The sequence below is a fragment of the Hemicordylus capensis genome, chromosome 1 (genome assembly GCF_027244095.1).
Source record: "Hemicordylus capensis ecotype Gifberg chromosome 1, rHemCap1.1.pri, whole genome shotgun sequence".
In the NCBI taxonomy this organism is placed as follows: Eukaryota; Metazoa; Chordata; class Lepidosauria; order Squamata; family Cordylidae; genus Hemicordylus; species Hemicordylus capensis.
This window is the reverse complement of record NC_069657.1, coordinates 263,875,554-263,894,730: the sequence shown is the minus strand read 5'-3', so window position 1 is coordinate 263,894,730 and position 19,177 is coordinate 263,875,554. Positions and strand designations below refer to the sequence as shown.

General features: G+C 42.1%; 1 protein-coding gene across 7 annotated transcripts in view; it reads right to left on the bottom strand.

Moving 5' to 3' along the window:
* Positions 1-19,177, bottom strand: part of GPCPD1 (glycerophosphocholine phosphodiesterase 1) — an 87,991-nt gene that overhangs the window by 21,543 nt on the left and 47,271 nt on the right. For all 7 annotated transcript variants that reach the window (XM_053284814.1, XM_053284813.1, XM_053284818.1 and 4 more), the window contains 5 exons: positions 18,904-19,036; positions 13,316-13,370; positions 10,669-10,761; positions 9,725-9,802; positions 918-957 (listed from right to left, as the gene is read on the bottom strand). In XM_053284814.1, coding sequence (XP_053140789.1) covers positions 918-957; positions 9,725-9,802; positions 10,669-10,761; positions 13,316-13,370; positions 18,904-19,036 — 399 coding nt within the window. The remainder of the gene's footprint in view (positions 1-917; positions 958-9,724; positions 9,803-10,668; positions 10,762-13,315; positions 13,371-18,903; positions 19,037-19,177) is intronic.

Sequence of the window (19,177 nt, the reverse complement as noted above, 5' to 3'; positions counted from 1 at the left end):
CTACCCCCATATTGATTTTGAGAACTTTCTGATCAGCCATTCTGGAATTATAAAATGGGGTGGCAGTTTCCTCCAAATGAGGCTTGGATGATGGACAGAGGGGGGGGGGGTTCAATTCCAGAACCTTTTGTAACTTTCTGCCATGCAACAAAGCAGTTATGACACTTTTAAACAGTTTTAGAAACTAAAAAAAATACTGCAAGTCAACGAGTGAACCAATATCCTTGAAAGTCCACAAACCTAAAGCTATCATCAAGTGAGAGCATTAAGTGTTTAATTTAATTCCATACCATGTGAAATTTCTGAGTTTTCTGTCCAGTCATTCAGGAGTTTTTGAGTTTCCCATTGATCCCTATGGGGAACTTACCCACTGAGGCCAATGCTCAATTCTTGCACACAGGCCCCTTCAGAACATGTTACTCCACTGCATTGCCTTCCTCCTACCCTTTTAAAAGACCAGCAGAACAGTAGTTCGATATGCCGGTAAGCCGTGGGTGTGTATGTTGAAAGCCAGGCCTCACTTTCCAACCATTAATCACCATTTCAAATGGCCTTCCTGACCCACTATAAAAACTCCACCCAGAGAGCCATCTTACTTCTCTAGAAGCCCAATATTAATTATAATTTTGTTATACAGAGATCTTATGCCGTGATAAGTGGCAATGCAGTGTCAGCTTACACAAGTACAGTAGCGCGGATATCGTGAGCTGATAACCAGATCAATAGGTTCTGCATATTGCATCTCAGACAAACGTATTTTGTGAGCTATTGTTTGATAATATGATTGATTCATTTGTACACAAACTCTTGGATCTTAAGGAAGGGATCTCTACTGTAGGACATACTCAACCAACAAGTCTGTTCAGAACCAATGTGCAATAAATAGGAATTATCAAGGTTTTCAGAGGTCTACATACCTTGACTATCTTTAGACTTCAATGCAACAACGTTTGTTAGCTACCAAAAAAAAAGGGGGGGGGAATAAGGGCTTTTAAAAACTTGTTTGCCAAGAAAAGGTAAGGTATTTATTCCATCTATCAAAACAGCTTATGCATACACCTCAAAATAAATCTGTGCAGCGACTGTAGTAAAAGGAAGGCTTGTTCCTACTTGATTGTCTTTCAGAACTACCTATCTGTTCAAGCTGAATGATCTGTATCATACAGAAACAGTGGCTTCTCTGATGTAGCACTCTGCCAAGCTCCCCACATGGAGCTTCAGCAATCATGGACTCGATATGCACCGAAAAGTTAGACTGCCAGGTCCTAGAAACAATTGGGTTTGTTTTTTTCTCTTTTGTATCCAATGATCAGCAAAATCCTTCCCACTTGCCAAAAAAGGCAGTAACTTCACAGTAAATTATGTTGAGCTTTTGCTGGAAAATGTGTGTACCTTATCTCTCCCTGAAAGCAATGGCTGATGAAATACCTCAGTAGTCTTGAGTTCTTGGCATTTTTGAACTCCTGTGAATAGGAATTAGGAGTTCTGGGGTTCACCATCCATGCTGCCTGTAGTAAGCATTATTCTAGTTCTGTTTCACAGTTGGGAAGATGTAGCCACACCATGATAGAAACTGTTGTTATTAATTCCCACTGTGGAAAGAGAAGCCAGCAGCTATTGGGAGCTGCTTCACACCATAGCGGGGGTTCAAGCGTGATGTATAGCCAGATTAAACTCTGGCTGTGCATGCGCTCTCAGCCTCAGGAGCATGCACCTCTCTCCCCTTTGCAAGTCTCTGAAATATTCAACTTCCAGTTGTTAAATACAAGCCAGGATCACTTGTAACATCTGAACCTACTGATCCTGGCTTATTTTAACCAGAGTTCTTGATAAAGCACAAACTGAACTCAAGGTCAGATAATGGTTCAGATCTGATCTTAACTTGTTCATGATAGTTTCAAACATTTATTAGAATAAGCTAGGATCAGTTAATTCAGATGTGAGGATTACATATGACTTTTTTTAAAAAAAGACAACTGGAAATTGACTATTTGGAAGGCCAGGGATAATGCGAAGCCATGTTTAATCTCGTTTCTGCATGAGTTGTAAACCAGCTTGATACTGTGGCTTTAACACAATGTGTTAAAATGCTCTAACAGAATTATCACAGCAGAAGGTTGTTTCCATCTATTACATTTTATCCCATCTCTTCTTCAAAGAGCTGTGAGTGGAGAGAATATGGTCATCCTCATCTCTCACTGTATCCTTACAACAACTTGTGAGGCAGGTTGTGCTGAGCACATACAACTGGTCCAACATCACTCCGTAAGCTTCAGGGCTGAACAAGGCTTTGAACCCAGTTTAAGTCCAAACCTTTGGCCACTACACCACTACCTGGCTCTCCAGGTTAGTAACCACACTTCAAGCATGCCCTTTCCAAATGAGTGTGGTAGTTTGAATATGATTATTAAAAAGGTGTAGTGACATCATGAGAGCATTGGAGAAACCTGGATTAACCTTTAGCAAAGATGCTGCAGACAAACAAGGTAATAGCTGGTCAAAGAAAACAGCAAGTCATAAAAACCGGCTGCTTAACTGTAACAGGTAATATGGTAGTGATCCGGTAACACTCATAAAAGTGGGTTCTGAGACTGCGCAGAACACTTTGGATAGAAATAGTTAGCTCCTCATGGTGCCGATCAACTATCCACTGCACGTGCTTCGCGCCCGCTCATATCGGCGGTTTGGCGCCTCACAGCTCAGTTTCTTGTTGGCCACTCCAGTGCAGCTGTTTACTGAATCTTGTGTAGATATGTTTGCAGTAGCTGTTGTGGAGATGGATGGGAGGATTTTATGAATGTTATCAGATCACTACCAGATCACCTGTTACAGGTAACCAACGGTAACATCCATAAAAGTGGGTGACTCACGAGCTTCACTACTCCTGGAGATGGGAGCATTTAGTTACTGCAAAACTCACTTGATTACACCCCTCCCAAAATTTGCTGCTGCTGTTGGTCCACCGCATAGTGTTTCACTGCATAGTGTTTCATAATTTCTGATGCCCACGTTGCAGCCATGCATATGTCCTTGAAATTTATTCCTGATAAATGCACTGCTGAGGATGCATACACCCTCATAGAGTGGGACTTTACGGCTTTAGGATGATCCACCTTCTGCATCTTGTAAGCCAGGTAAATAGTCTCCATCAGCCAATGAGGGAATCTTTGTCTTGAAACAGGATGTTCCCCATCTTTTTGTTTATAAGTGACTAACAGCCTTCTTGTCTTCCTTATTGCAGATGTTCGCTCTAAATAGAACAGAATAGCACGTTGTACATCCAGGCTGTGCATCGCCTCTTCCAGAGGTGTCTCCGGATACCAGAAAATATCCTGGTTCATGTGGAAGTGTGAGACAATTTTAGTTCGGATGTAGTCTAACCACATCACGACCTTATTGTGGAATTTAGTGTACAGTTCGTCTACACGTAAAGCAGTGAGCTCACTCACCCTTTTTGCCTTTGTAATGGCAATCAGAAATACAGTTTTTAATGTCACTATTTTAAGCTTTGCAGTGGCCATTGGTTCAAATGGCTTTTCTGCAAAGGCCGAAAAGACCAATGAAATACTCCACCTATCCATTGGTCTTCGTACTGGTGGTTACAGATGTGTTACCCCTTTTAGAAACCTTTTACTGTCAGGGTGACTGAAGACAGTCTTCCCATTGCACCCCGTGGAAGGAGGTAACGGCAGCCAAATGACCCTCAATGAGGTGTTTGCTAAGCCTCCTGACTTCAATGTTGTAAGATAATGCAATATGTCCCATATGGAGGCATCCCTGGCTCTAAAGGAGAGCTGGTCTTGTGGTAGCAAGTATGACTTGTCCCCTTAGCTAAGCAGGGTCTTCCCTGGTTTCATATGAATGGGAAACTGGAAGTGTGAGCGCTGTAAGATATTCCCCTTAGGGGATGGAGTCGCTCTGGGAAGAGCAGAAGGTTTCAAGTTCCCTCCCTGGCTTCTCCAAGATAGAGCTGAGAGAGATTCCTACCTGCAACCTTGGAGAAGCCGCTGCCAGTCTGTGAAGACAATACTGAGTGAGGTGGACCAATGGTCTGACTCAGTATATGGCAGCTTCCTATGTTCCTATAGTCCTTGGCCTTTGTGTGCGCTTTGAATTGTTTCCATTTTGCACTATAGTTTTTTCTTGTAGACACCTTTTTATCATTTAATAAAATGTTGTCTAATAGTTTATCCTCCATATCGTAAGCCTTAACATTTGCAGGTTTGGATGTAACAGGCGGCCTCACTCCTGTGTGAAAAGATCCATTGTTTGCTTTAACCGTATATTTTCCCCTGCCGACAGTTTGAGTACTTGCTGAAACCATGGTTACCTTGGCCACCATGAAGTTATTAGTGTGCGATGAGTGCCATCCTGTAAAATCTTCGCCACCATCCAATTGAGAAGTGACTATGGGGGGGGGGAAGAGGACAAATAGAATAAACTGCATGTCCACTGCTACTGTAGTGCATCGCCCTTTGATCGCTCTCCCAGTCCTGCTCTTGAGCAGTACTGACTGCATTTCGCATTCTCCCTCATTACAAATAGGTCTGCTGTGGGCTTTCCCCAGGACTTGAATAGGCCCTTCAGGCAAGCTGTATTTAACTCCCATTCATGTTGTTGAAGGAGCACTTGGGGCCTGCTCATGCCATCTGCAAGAGTATTGTTTATCTCTCTTATGTGTATCACCAGATGAATCCTCTGTGGAATGCACCAGCTCCATCTCTGTTGGCTTAAATTGCAGAGGGAGCGGGACACTGCCCCCACTTGCTTGTTCACATACACTATTGCAGTTTTGTCCATCTGCAGTTGTATTGTCTTTCCAAGGAGATGTTCCTGAAATGACTTTATATGGCCGTAGGTAAATTGTATTGTCCATCTGCAGTTGTAATGTCTTTCCAAGGAGATGTTCCTGAAATGACTTCATAGCCTTGATAGCTGCAAGCAGCTCCAGGAAGTTTATGTGAAGAGTCTGGAGTCGGGGTCCAGAGCCCCGTGCCTTCAGGCCAGACACATGAGCTCCCCAGCCTGTTAGAGAGACATCTGACATTACCCAAACTTCCGGCACTGGAACTTTGAACATAGTGCCTGCCAGAAGATTTTCCTCTTTTGTCTGCCATACTAGTGATCTCAGTACCATGTCTGGTAGGTGCAGAAGATGGCCTTGGCTGTCCACATTCGACTGGAAAGCTGACAGATACCACTGTTGCAGTTTCTGCATCCTCAGTCTCACATAATGGACTGTGGTGGTGCATGAGGCCATCAGGCCCATTAACACTTGAACTGTGTGAGCCTGTTGAACTGAATTCAACTGCAATGATAGCACCAACTTTTGAATTCTCTGAAAACGTTCCTCTGGCAGGTATGCTCTCTGCCGATCCATGTCCAGAACCACACCTATGTACTGTAGTCTCCTGGAAGGTGTCATGGGACTTTTCTCAATTGATTTGGATGCCCAACATTTCCAGAAGACCCGTCATGCATGTGATCTGTGAAAGTAACTCGTCTTTTGTTTTTGCCGTTATCTCTCTTTATAAATCTCCCCCCCAATCTTTATCAACCAGTCTTCAAGAAAAGAAAACACCGTCACTCCCAGCATGCGTAAATGTGCAACCAGTCCAAAGGGTAGCACATTTACTGGTAAAAGCTCTTGCACACTGATATTTCCTGTGACTTTCCTGTATGCTGATGTGAAAATATGCGTCCTTGAGGTCCAACATTGCAACCCATTCCTCTCCATGTAGGAGAGGCAGGATAGCTTGCAACATAATCATACAGAACTTTCTCACATCAAAAAACGGGTTGGGCCACTGCAGGACCATCATAGGGCATATATTCCCATCCCGTTTTGAAAGTACTGGGAGTAGAATCCCCCGTGTCTGGTTACCCACTATACTGGAGAAATCACCCCCTTTCCAAGCAGTGTGTCCACCTCTTCCATCAATGCTGTCATTGGTGGTATGTACTTCACTCTCACATATTCCAGCAATCTCTTGAACTCAATGGTGTAACTGGTCTGGACTATCCGGAGTACCCGGAGTCTGTTTGGTGTCATGCATGAGCATGACTTGCCAGTTTGATGTTGTGTCTGGCAATGATGTTTGGTGGTAATGATAGAGATGTCACGGTTGTTAGGGACGTCACTGCTGTTGGGGGAGAGGGTGTTGTCTCTCAATGGAAGTCATACAAGTGGACTTACGGAGCAATCAAAGATGTTTTTGTTGTTGCAGAGCCTTATTGCATGCCCCCTGGTTGCTCTTACCCTTTTGGTCATATGGTTACTTATTATATCTCTGGAAGGGTCTACCAAAGTCTTATGTAGACCCTTTTTTAACCTACGGCCATATTTTGCCTACAGCCACAAGGCTGATATCTAGAAGCTGTAAACGAAGATGCTGTGGATGTTAAGGTCTTTGCCATGTACTTAGATTTCCCCCACTTTTCCATAGGGGAATCGGTGTTGTCGCAGAACAGACCCTTGCCATCAAATACCAAGGCCTCAATCTTGTCTTTTATGTGCTGCGGCAAGTTGGTTGAATGCAGCTAAGTATGTCTTTGCAACAGAAGTGCGGGACTGTTTCTGCTAAATGTTTAGTGTTACATAGTTGTTTTGTCACTGATATTGTTTTCGAAAACACTTCCATACATTTCTTTTGGAATGCCTTTGGTGGCACACTATCTTTCTCCTGTTAGAGAGTGTCCCACAAAGAAGGCATGTACTTAGACAAAACACACCTTACAGTTTGCAGTCTTAATTGCTAGGCATGCAGTAGCATACTCCATATGTCCCAGCATATCTAGTTTTTCCCCTTCCTTGTCAGCTGCGTGGTATGATGCTGCGACCCCTTCGATGAGGACACACAATCAATAACTAAGGAATTTGGGGTGGGATGTTTAAGTAACCATTCTCTTCTTCCTCTATTCTGTACAGGGTCTCAAGCCTCTTAGAAGTTGGTATGGATGAGTGCCAACACCTGCCAAGCCATTTTTGCAGCCTTTGTTATCAAAGGAAGCATAGGCAAGTATACTGGTTGAGCCACATTTGTTTTCTTCATGAAATTGTAGACAGGATTGTCTAGATCACTAACTTTTTGCTTTCAGTCAAGACCAAGCACATCCGCCATCTCAACAATTTGGAGGTAAGATTTCATTTCCTCCATTGAGGATATAGAAGCCTCTGTTGCATCGTCATCTTGTTGGAACACCACTGATGTCTGTCACAACACCATCGATGCCCTAGACTGGAACGGGGTCATAGGAGAAGTTTTGGACACATCCCCTAAATCTTCCTCAATGTTGAGACCCTGGCTCAAGAATCCCCGGAACGTTGATGCCGAAGGGTGCTCTCCTCCGGTTCCAACATTGCAAGGATATTTGGGGCTGTCTCGGGATCGAAAACAGCCTCGGGTGTTGTCATCGGCATTGACGTTGAACACCACAGGCGATTGGCACTCCTGTCTCGACACTGATGTAGATACCAGGGTCCTCAGCAATGATGGGGATTGACACGGCATAGGTGCTGGTGATAGAGACACTGCCTGACATCAAGGCACAGATTCCAACAAAGTACGAGTCCTTTCCCGCTCTAGCATCAACTTCGACGGTGATGGTTTAGTTATGCATTGCAATAGTGACTGGTTCACCAGGCACCGTAAGCCGGACGGAGAAGGGGTTGTAGTGCTGGGCAGTGACAGACGCCTCTCCTTTCACTCACTCTTCTCTCTATGCTTTTTAGTGAGTGGGGAGCCTGATATCCTCTCGCCTCGCTTCCTTTCCTTCTCCTGGTAGTGAGACGAATGACCTTCAGGCACTCATGGCTCCTTAAATGGAAATCCTTTCGATATCGATGGCCCAGGCATCAGGGATTTAGACTGTGTTTGCATTGCAGTCTCCAATGTTGATCTCGATACTGTGGCTATCGATTCCGGAGACTCTGAAACACTCTCTGGAGTCAGCACCTCCTCCAACAAAGCCATCCTCAAACAGGTTGCTCTATTTTTCTTAGTCTGTTTAGAGAATGAGTTGCAAATGGAGCACACGAAGGCATTATGCTCTTTCCCCAAACACAGAAGACAACGGTCGTGGCTGTCAGTTGAGGGGATTTCCCCCCTGCAGTGTGTGCACCTCTTAAAAGATGTTTATTTCTCTAGGCTTGGGGCTAGTAAAGGACATCCCATATATCATCAAGTCAAACAGTTCGTGGTCATACACCTTTCAAACACTTTGCTGAGATACTGTTGTCCAATAAAACAAAGAATAAATCCAACCAGTCCGATTTTAAAACACAATAAGTACTACTTTACTTTATCCATAGGGAAGTCCATAAACAAAGTCCAGTCCAAATCAGAGTCAAGTCCAATTATCCAACATTAAAATACTTTCACCAAAGAACCGAGTGCATTGGTGGTCAGGAAGAAACTAATCTGTGAGGCGCCAAAGCGCCGATATGAGCAGGTGAGAAGACACGCAGTGGGTGGCTGATTGGCACTGCGAGGAGCTAAGGATTTCTACCCAAAGTGTTCCATGCAGGAGCAGAACTCACTTTTATGGATGTTGCCAGATCATGACCTAGATCTGGTATTGAAACCAAACCACACCTTTTTATCTTGAGCTACCACAAAGCATTATCTAGGATACCTTAGCAACTCAGTTACCTCTGCAGCCTCCTGACTTCTTAAAAAAGCCTTAGTATTTTACAATAGTGCTGATTTGGTGTTTGGCAAGGGGATTTGCACTCATCAACCCTCTAATCAAACAGAAAAAAGTAAATTCTATTAAAGGACCTTAGAGAAGCACTTGGCATGCATCCATATTGTTCAGGATAACACAAGACAATGTAGTCTACATTGGCAATATTTCAGTTCTTCAAGTACCTTAAGAGGCCTTTGTGTAAATGCAATATGGAAAACCTATTCTTTCTAGAAGGCAGTATGGAACAAAAATGCAGTAGACAGGATGTTTAATTGCAGAAGCTTAATATGAACTTCAGCCCTCTACATAAGGATGCTGTTGGATCAGGACAAGGCCCACCTAGTCCAGCTTTTTGTTTGTCACAGAACCCCTCTTCAGCTGATCCTCCCCTACAACTGGTATTTAGAGACATACAACCTTTGAATCTTGAGGCAGCACCTATCAATAGATTTGTCTTCCATGAACTTGTCCAAGTCACTTTTTAAGCCATCTAAGCTCTGAGACCCTTGGGATGGAAAAAGCCTTTTCCTTCTAGGAATATTTTGAGTGTGGTTCCTACAGAAATATCCTCTTGTAGATAGCAGTCAGGATTCTTAAAAATATGACTTCCTCTATATGAATTCCCCTAGTAAAAAGCAGGGCATCTCCAGATGATAGCAGTGCATTTTTTAAAAAACTAAAGGCAAGACTAGCTCTCACAAGAGCAGGGCCCTTTGTGTAGTGACACCAGACTTAAGAAGAAACCTTCCAGGGAGGAAAGAAAAGAGGGAGAAGAGAGAGGTTCAGCCCATTCAGACAGCAGGTTAGAATTGTTTCACCAGACATTTGGGATGGGCTGATCCATGGCTCTCCAGCAAATAATAAAATAAATTGTTACATTGCTTTTGTTCACTGTGGTTATTGGTCCAATTTTAGAATTTGTGTTTTATGCTTGTAATTATTATGAGCCATCTTCAAGGCCTATGATGTGCTGAGATGAGGGATAAAATGGAATAGCTTTTGAAAAAAGTTATCTTGGGTCAGTCTAGAACATTACCTTTAGCAACTGCAGTTGGGGAAATGTGAGCTCTTTTACTGGTATCTCAAACAGTTCCAATGGATCCAGATCATTTTTCTTTTGGAGAAAAAGGGGAAAGTTAGATTACTGGATATTGGCAGTTCTCCAAGTACATCTAAGAACTACCATTTATTCCATCACCTCCACCCGCTCCCAAGAACAATCTGTGCAAAGAAAGCCAGTTTCCCTGCAGGATTCCGCTGTAGCAGCGTTCAGTGGGATACTCAGTCCTGCAACCAGCACAACTGTTCAGAGGTTGCAGTGCCTCTGTGTCTCTCCGCCAACACTAATAGACTGATGCTGTGAGGGCTTATAGGAGTAAGGTCTCTCACAGCAGCAGTGCACAGATGTGGGAGGGGAGGCTTGCACGCTGCTGCCCAATCATCTGAGCACAGCAGCAAGAAAGCAACTTTTGGCTATACTTGTGGTTATCTGGGATTAGAACGATGAACTCCAAGTGTTTTGATCTTAAACTTTGTACAAGCAATATGTAAATGCAAGTGGCACTACCAATTTGAAAAGGGTAGGGACAATATGAATCTCAAGGAAACAGCAAAAAGATTAGTAATTATTACAATTGGCTTTACTAATTTGAAGGTGCCTTGATCTGTTACATATAAATTAGAAAGCTTAAAAAAACTACAAGTTAATAACTCCAAATGCCCTAATAATTCAGCTTATGAATGGTGCTCCAGGTCTGCTTTGCTTAGAATAGAAAGCATGACAGAACTGAAACAGACACACCATCTTAAACCCATTTCAGAAAAAACAAGCATTTTGCTGGTTTCCATTTCAATCACAAGTGCATATTTTGTCAGCAAAAGTTAAATATTCAGTTTCAAACTCCATTCAAACAAAAGTGGCTATTTTCAGCAAACAAGCTTCCTTGAGTTCTTGAACTTTTACATGGGTACTTTTAATACCTTTTTCATTGTCATACAGCAAGTAAGATCATGATATATAATGGGGATGAAATCCCTGGAAAGATGTACATCAAATTCCACAAACGCTGCTCCCTAAATTAAACAGAGGGAGAAAAAATATATTAATCCTGTAAATACACAAGGACAAAAAAAAGTGAAGCTTACATTAAAATGCTCGTATGCTATGCTCCGTGGTTTATACTAGTCTACAAATAATAATTACAGGAAAAATAACCCAGCACAATACTTTCTACAACTACTTAGAATAATTTCTGGAAATTTAATCATTGGATAAGAGTGAGAGAGAAAATGTGTGTGTGTGGTTTTTGTTCGTTTGTTTGTTAAGAATAGAATTTTCCTGACCTTGCCTCTTCCCATTTTTCAGCTCTTAATCTTTTTTGTTGCCCCTACCTTACTTCCAACACCAAGATTTTGAAACTGCTACCTCTGACCCCATGTGTCTATATGGACAAGGACTTAGAGCATGTTTCAAACTCACACTGATCATTTCTCAGTTACAGGTCACTGGAGACCACTTCTGTTCTCTCATTACTGAACACCAAACACATCATGCATTGTTTACCTAATGTATTCCTGGACATGAAGTTGAGATCCTGCAATGGATCTAACTATGCAAGAAAGAATGACTCAGACAAGTAAAGGAATTTTGAGGGCGATAGATGACATTAAGCTCTCAGTGTGTACAAGTGAGCTGAACACATCTCAGATTTTCCTTTCTTCCCCCTCACATTCACTATTCCTTTAACCACTCAATGTTTCAGACATATTCAAGACAAAAGCAAGAGTCATAGGAAGGATCCTGCATGCTGTTCACAGAATTCCCAGGTACGTATTACCAAAAATAAACATAAAGACCGATATCCAGACTAATGAAGCACAATCATATTACACTAGTACAAGGTTGTTGCACTAGCTAGTTGTGCTAGGGTTGGAGCTTGAGTTCCAAATTAGTATTGTGCGAGCAGAAACATCCTTGCATCTGTGGTTCACCTCATGCTGGGAAACCTCTTCCTCTGTCTGTTTACACTGCAGGCATCGTTTGCATGAGAGTGCAACTTCAGAATTTTGTGCAGCTATGTAACTTTCTTGCAGGTGCACAGCTTTGTGCTTTGTTAGTCTGGATGCTGGGCAACATTTTAGAGTTTACAATTTTTGATTTCTAGGGTTCTAGGGTGTGCGTGTGTACATATGTACACACACACTTTAACTGAGTAGGCAGACTTGAGCTGAAAAATTATTTACAGCAAGAACTGTGAAAAAGCATAGAAGGATGCTGGGTAGAATTCTGTAACAATGCAACAGTGTATTTATAGCCTGGAATGGCACTATAAGCCTACTTGAAATATTTAACACATTTATGAATTCCAAATATGGAAGCATCACATTTTAATATAAAGTATTACAGACATAATTCTAGAAACATGGTTTTGTGTAATTATTTACATTTTTTCATAGCCTAGAAAGTGCTTTGTGTATACTGCACATCCTGTATCTGTTTTGAAGTATAAACCAATACACATTTTTATAGGTGTAGCAATGTGTCAAATGGAAACTTTTAGCATTATAGGAAAACCTCGGTATTCATGAGGGTTTTGTTCTCGGGTAGTGCCACATATACAGAAACTGCAAATACCAGGTAATTGGGGCTATGGAACCATGGGGGTTAGGTTCCTAAGGTTGCGGGGGCGGAATGGGCCAAAATTTGTATTTTGGTTTGTTTGTTTATTTAAAAAGAAATTGGCAAAAACACGGCCAAAGATCCAGCAAAAATGGCTTTAAAATCGCTGTGGAGGAAGTCAATTTTTGTGTGCAAAGAAGTCAATTTTTTTGTGCAAAGAAGTCAAATTTTTTGTTTAATGTTTGATGTAATGAGATTTTCAAGATATTGTTAAAATCAATAAAAATTTAAAGCAAAAAAAAAAAATTGCTGCGGATGGCAGTGGGATTGTGGCAGAGGTGCATTTTACCTGCTAAAATCACCATAGATGACAGAGGCGGCAGCAACAGCAGGGATTGCAAAGAGGAAGAGGTGCCTTTTGCCTTTTCAAATTGCCACAGAGGCAGCCGTAGCAGCAGGGATTGTGGCAGAGGCAGCAACGGGGACTCCTTCTCGCAGGAGTCTCTGTTGCTGCCTCCGCCAGAATTCCTGCAGCCGATTCTGCAGCAATTTGAAAAAGCAAAATGTGCCACCATCTCTATGCAATCCCCACTGTTGCTGCTGCCTGTGCTGTCACCTGCAGCGATTTTAGAAGGTAAAATGCACCACCTCCACTGCAATCCCACTGCCTCTGCTGCCATCCACGGTGATTGTTATGTGTAATATGCTGCCTCCTTCCACCTCGCCCCCCTCCAAACCAAGCCCTTTACTTGTAAAGGGAATCCTTGCCGGATTCCCCTTTACAAGTATGGCCTTGGCCAACCCCTGAGTGTCTCCCCACCCTGCCGTGTATGATGAAGTCGGGTGCCTATTCCCTGACTGCAGATACGCGAAATCGCGAGTGCTGAAACCACCGATAACGAGTTTTGCCTATACATCTTTTCTACATTATGTGGGAAATGTGGAGAATGAACAAATACAACTGTTCACATACAAAAAACCAATCAAGGCAAAATATTACACACATACATGTTTAGCAGCACTCTTTAAAGAAGCAACTGTATTTTCTTGAAGTTTTGCAAGCCTGAAAAAAAGAAAAGAAAGTATTATTTGTTTAGATTTCTTACAAGCCAAAAAAAGTAAAAATCACAAGTTCATTTCATATACAAAGAAAGTCGTCCAAGCAAGCAGCTACTAGGGTTGTACATTGCACTGGGCCAGTAAATTGGAACTGATGAAATGCAAGCCTCATCGGGTTGAATGATATGATGAAGAGGTTTGCCAGATAAAGAGATAAAATTTGGGGTGGGGAGGGAGGCAGAGCGTCGCTGCTGAAGATGGAGGATGCTTGAAGGGAAAGCTCCTAAGTTCCCGGCAGCACTTATGCCTGAATCAAACACCAACCATGGACAATCTATGCTACAAATGTGCAAGCACTCAAAAGTGAAACCCCCTCAAACCAAGGGTGATCTTTAAAAATTCCTGTTCCCCACAGAGAGGAAGGGAGAAGGCAGGCAAAGGGCTACTGGGCAAATGAGGCCTAAAATGGAGGCTGAAGCAGGTCTAGATGAAGGGCCTACAGCTATACTTTTCGTTTTTGCCGGGCTTTTACCCTGTAGTTTACCTATTTACTCCCCCCGCCCATTTTTGTTAGTTACTTTAGTTTTATTTAGAATGTAATTTTAATGCTGTCTTGTTTTGCATGTTTTTGTACACTGCCCAGAGTCTTCGGAGTGGGCAGTCTATAAAATGTTTCTAATAATAAATAAATAAATAAATAAATAAATAAATAAATATAAGCAGCTAGAACTGATTTGCACAGAACTAGATGACAGTCAGAACTTTGTAGTTTATAAGCTTCAAGAGCTCTTGAGACCCATAAATAAGCAACTAGATCAAACTACAAAGAAATTAACTGATGTGGCTGAAACAGCAAGTGAGGCAATGGGACCTAGGCCTGAGCCTTAATGCAGAAATGGCAGTTTCTAGAAGCAAGTCACAAGATATGCAAATCAAGCTTGAATATATGGATGACAAGCTGAGGAGAAATACCCTGCATTTCAGGGAGTGAATGTGAAGGAGCAGATTTGCAGGGTTTCTTGTCAGGATGTCCACCAGGTGCCCTGCAATTAGAATATGGAGTTGCTCCAATGTTGGTAACATACTTATAGGACAGCCCCCTCCCCTCACCCCAATCAAGGAAAATGAATAATTAGAAACCAAGATATATTATAGCTAAATTTTTGGACACAAGAAGACAGGACAAGATCCTAAAAGGAAGCCAGGGCTCCTTTGCTTATCATGGAAGCAACATCACTATTTCAGGATCTGTCCCAGGAGACACTGGCACACAGAAGAGCCCTCAGAGATAAATACAGATACATAGATAAATATAGTATAAATACAGGTGGGCTTCCCATTTAGATTAATCTTATACAAAGGAGAATTATTGTCAGCACAATGTTGAAGACAGTTGGGCTTCCAGTCCCAGACCACCTCTGCAAAAAAGCAGAAGAGATGGAACTAAGTGACAACCTGGGCAAATGGAAGATGTGTCAAGAGTGCAAGGACTGAGCATTCACTATTATTTCCTCCTACTGTTCACTTCATTTGTAAAGAAGAAGAAATTCAGGTATATGTTTGTATCAGTTCAAGATCAGTTGAACATTATGAGAAGGAACCAGAGATACTTCCCGGAAAACCCCACCACAAAGGGAGAGATATTGGAACAAAAATAAACTTGGAAGTATTGGAAGGTCAATGACCTTGGAAGGTCATTGAAGCCAAATGGTTCAAAGGGAGAGGGAAATGGGGTGTGCTTGTGTGTGTGTGTGTGTGTGTGTGTGTGTGTGTGTGTGTGTGTGTAGGAATGGTTACTCCTATCATCAGCTGCTTATTTTCTGACTTTCCAATTCAAAATGCTCACACTAGATCAGAAGGGTATAATGCATTTAAGGAGGAAGAAATTTTATTTGTTCTCCTATGGCTAATTATTTAAAAATATTTTCTTTGAACGGGCTTGAATACCCCATTAAAGGATCTAGACTAGAGTAATGAAAATGATTCAAAAGGAGGAGTCATATTGTTTTGTTGAAGGAAACAGAGATTATACGGTATAGATTATAAATGTTTCTCTGAGGGAAGGCAGGATGCCTGCTTGTCTGAAGGAGGCAATTATTAGACCACTTCTGAAGGAGCCTGCCTTGGATCCCTCAAGAGGAAAGCAACTACAGGCCTGTCTCCAACCTTCCATGGCTGGGCAAGGTGATTGAGAGGGTGGTGGCTTCCCAGCTCCAGATAGTCTTGGAGAAAACTGATTATCTAGACCCGTTTCAGACTGGCTTTAGGGCAGGCTATGGGGTGGAGACTGCCTTGGTCAGCCTGATGGATGATCTTTAATTGGGAATTGACAGAAGGAGTGTGACTCTGTTGGTCCTCTGGATATCTTGGCGGCTTTTGATATTATTGATCATAGTATCCTTCTGGAACGTCTGAGGGGATTGGGGGTGGGAGGCACTGCTTTGCAGTAGTTATGCTCCCACCCCATGGGCAGATTCCAGATGGTGTCTCTTGGAGACTGTTCTTCAAAATCTGAACTTTCATATGGTGTTTCCTCAGGCTCCATATTGTGTCTGATGTTTAACATCTACATGAAACTGCTGGGAGAGATCATCAGGACATTTGGTGCAGGTTGTTATCAATATGCTGATAACATCCAAATCTATTTCTCCATGTCAACATCATCAGGAGAAGGCATATCCTCCCTAAATGCCTGCCTGGAGGCAGTAATGGGCTGTATGAGGGATAACAAACTGAGACTGAATCCAGATAAGATGGAGGTACTTGTTGTAGGGGTTGGAATTCGGGAGACAATTTTGATCTGCCGGTTCTGGATGGGGTCATGTTCCCCTGGAAGGAATAGGTATGCAGTCTTGGGAATCCGAACCTCTCCCTGGTGTCCCAGGTTGAGGTGGTGGCCAGAGGTGCTTTTTATCGGCTTCGGCTGATACACCTGCTGCGTCCATTTCTTGAGATAAATGACTTCAAAATGGTGATACATATGCTGGTAATCTCTAGGCTGGATTACTGCAATGCGCTCTATGTGGGGCTGCCTTTGTACGTAGTCAGGAAACTGCAGTTGGTCCAGAATGCAGTGACCAGGTTGGTCTCTGGATCATCTAGGAGAGACCATATTACTCCTGTGTTGAAAGAACTACACTGGCTGCCGATATGTTTCTGGGCAAAATACAAGGTGCTTGTTATTACATATAAAGCCCTAAACAGCTTAGGCACTGGGTATTTAAGAGAACATCTTCACCATGAGCCCCACCACCCATTAAGATAATCTGGAGAGTTTCGTCTGCAGTTGCCACCAACTTGTTTGGCAGCTACTCGGGGATGGGCCTTCTCCATTGCTGCCCCTGGATTTTGGAATGCACTCCCTGTTAAATAAGAGCTTCCCCATCTCTGGCAACTTTTAAGAAGGCACTGAAGACACATTCACCTAGGCTTTTTATTAGATTTATGGATTTAATTTTTAATGGTGGTTTTAAATGATTTTAATGTTGAGCATTTTAATGTTTAAATGATTTTAATTGTAAACCACTCAGAGACAAGTTTTGGGCAGTATAAAATGTTAAATGAATGAATGAATGAAAAGGGGGAACCTCAAGCCACTCCAAGTGGTACCCATTGCAGTTCACAGGACCAGGATTTTTAAAGCTAGAGGAGTGGCTGCCCTTACATGTAAAACTTGTCAATTTAGTCACCAAAATGTAGTGAGATTCCAAAAAAAAAAAAAAAGAGAAAGGTACTTATTTGTCAAAGGGACATGGAAGGGCCAGCCCATGATTGTGGGTTCTGCCTGCTCCAATACCCACCAGAGAAAACCTTTGAATGGCATACAAGAAGTATTGCAACAAATGGGAGCAGGGATGCCAATACTAGGCAGGGACTTCAATCAATCTTTATTATGGTCACAGATCAGCATATAGGCAGGGACTTTGCCATATTAAAGGATCCTGCGATGGACAGGTCAGGAACTATATCAAGGGATCCATTCAGGCTAAGTACTTTCTGATTTTTGCATAAACAGGAACCTAGTTGTCAGTTGGAGACATACACATCCAACAACGGATTACACGTTTCTCTCACTGTCACAATTCTTATTCTAAATTGGACTATATCTCTGCTGAACTAGCTAATACTTCACTGAAAAACAGATAGGAGCCATTACCTGCTCAGATCATGCTTAGATTTCCTGTCATTTGGCAAACAGAAAAAGAGACAACCAAGGTGCGGACTGGAGGCTTAACAATGCATTACTGCTGAATGACAAAGCGATTTCTGATATAACAAGAGATAAGGGATCTTTTCACTCATAACACAGAATGTGGTGTTAACCCAATTATAGTGTGGGACACAATGAAAGCAGTGATCAGAGGCAAACTGATCAATGTGTGTCCCTTCTGGAAAGCGAGAGCTGAAAGAGAACTCAAGGAAGTCACTTCAAAAGTGCAAAAACTGGAAAAATGATATAAAATCATTGACGCTATAGGATATGCAGAAAAATAAAGAAAGGAGCAAATTAGAACTGCTAGAAACACAAGATATAAGAAAAGCAATATTATACCTAAATCAAAATTGCCATGAAGCAGGAGCCAGGGTGAGCAAATTCCTAGCTCATCAGTTTTCCACCAAACTTTCATCTAACACAGTGGCTACATTGATCTCCAGTTCAGGAGACCCTATAGTGGAAGCCGAAGATATTTCACCAGAATTTGCCATATTACAAAGGGCTGGTGTCAGGGCTGAAAATCAATTATAACAAGTCAGAGATACGATTATTCAATTTGAGTTCTGAAAGCAACAAATAGAGCAATAGGGTTTCAAAGTAGGAAATGGGGCTTTTAGGAGTCTAGGAGTGATAATTTCATTGGAAAGATTCACTGTTCACCAACAGTTTCACTCCTGTATTAAACAAAATCAAGAAGGAATTGCTTTGTTGGAACAGGAGATCAATTGGTGGTGGTGGTGGTGGTGTGTGTGTATGTAAGTAAAGAGTCCAATGAACTAAACAAGGGTCCAGTTTGTTGAAACCCTGGCTTTTGTTATTTTGCTGGTTGTGGGTAAGTCCATCATATTAAAAAAATACTGGAGACAAGCATTTATTTAATACACACAGTGCCTTAATCTAGCATATCAAGATGTTTCCTTCTCCAGCATTTTTCTTCCCTTCCCAAACTCCTACTAAAAGCCTGTTAAACTCAATCAGTAAGTTACCTCATTAGCTGGGGCCATGGTGCAAGTGATATATAGGCAATGAGCTTCTCTTAATATGAACTGGTATTTCATAAACAAGGATCTGGATTCAACTGTGCCCTACATGAGTGGAAAGGAACTTGCACAAAGGTGGTTCCTTGATGTCTGCTGATCCCCTGCTGCAACTCCAGATGGCGCAAACACAGTTCTTGGGAGTCCCCTGGCTTTTCAAGAGTACAGAAAGCTGCAGCAGGACAACCTATTGCACAAGTGGAAGTTCACTTTTGGTTCATCAGATCTAACTCAAGATACGCACTAGAATTAAAAATTCCTTACATTCAGAAATACAAACTTACTTTGTAGTCGTTGTAGAGTTTCCTGCACCCCTGTGCCCAACATCTAGCCCAGTTCTTCGTTTCCAGTATTTGGCATATGCAGCTTGCATGTCACAGAAGTATCCTTGAATGGGCTTAATAATTAAGTAGTCCACTATGAAGAGAAAGTAAACATTGCTTGGTTGTTCTATCCACTAAACAGTGCTTTATCTCAGCATCTGGTTCAGCGCAACATCACTATCATAATTTATATCCCAACTTTCTCAATTCAATAACTGTCACAAGGTAGCTTACA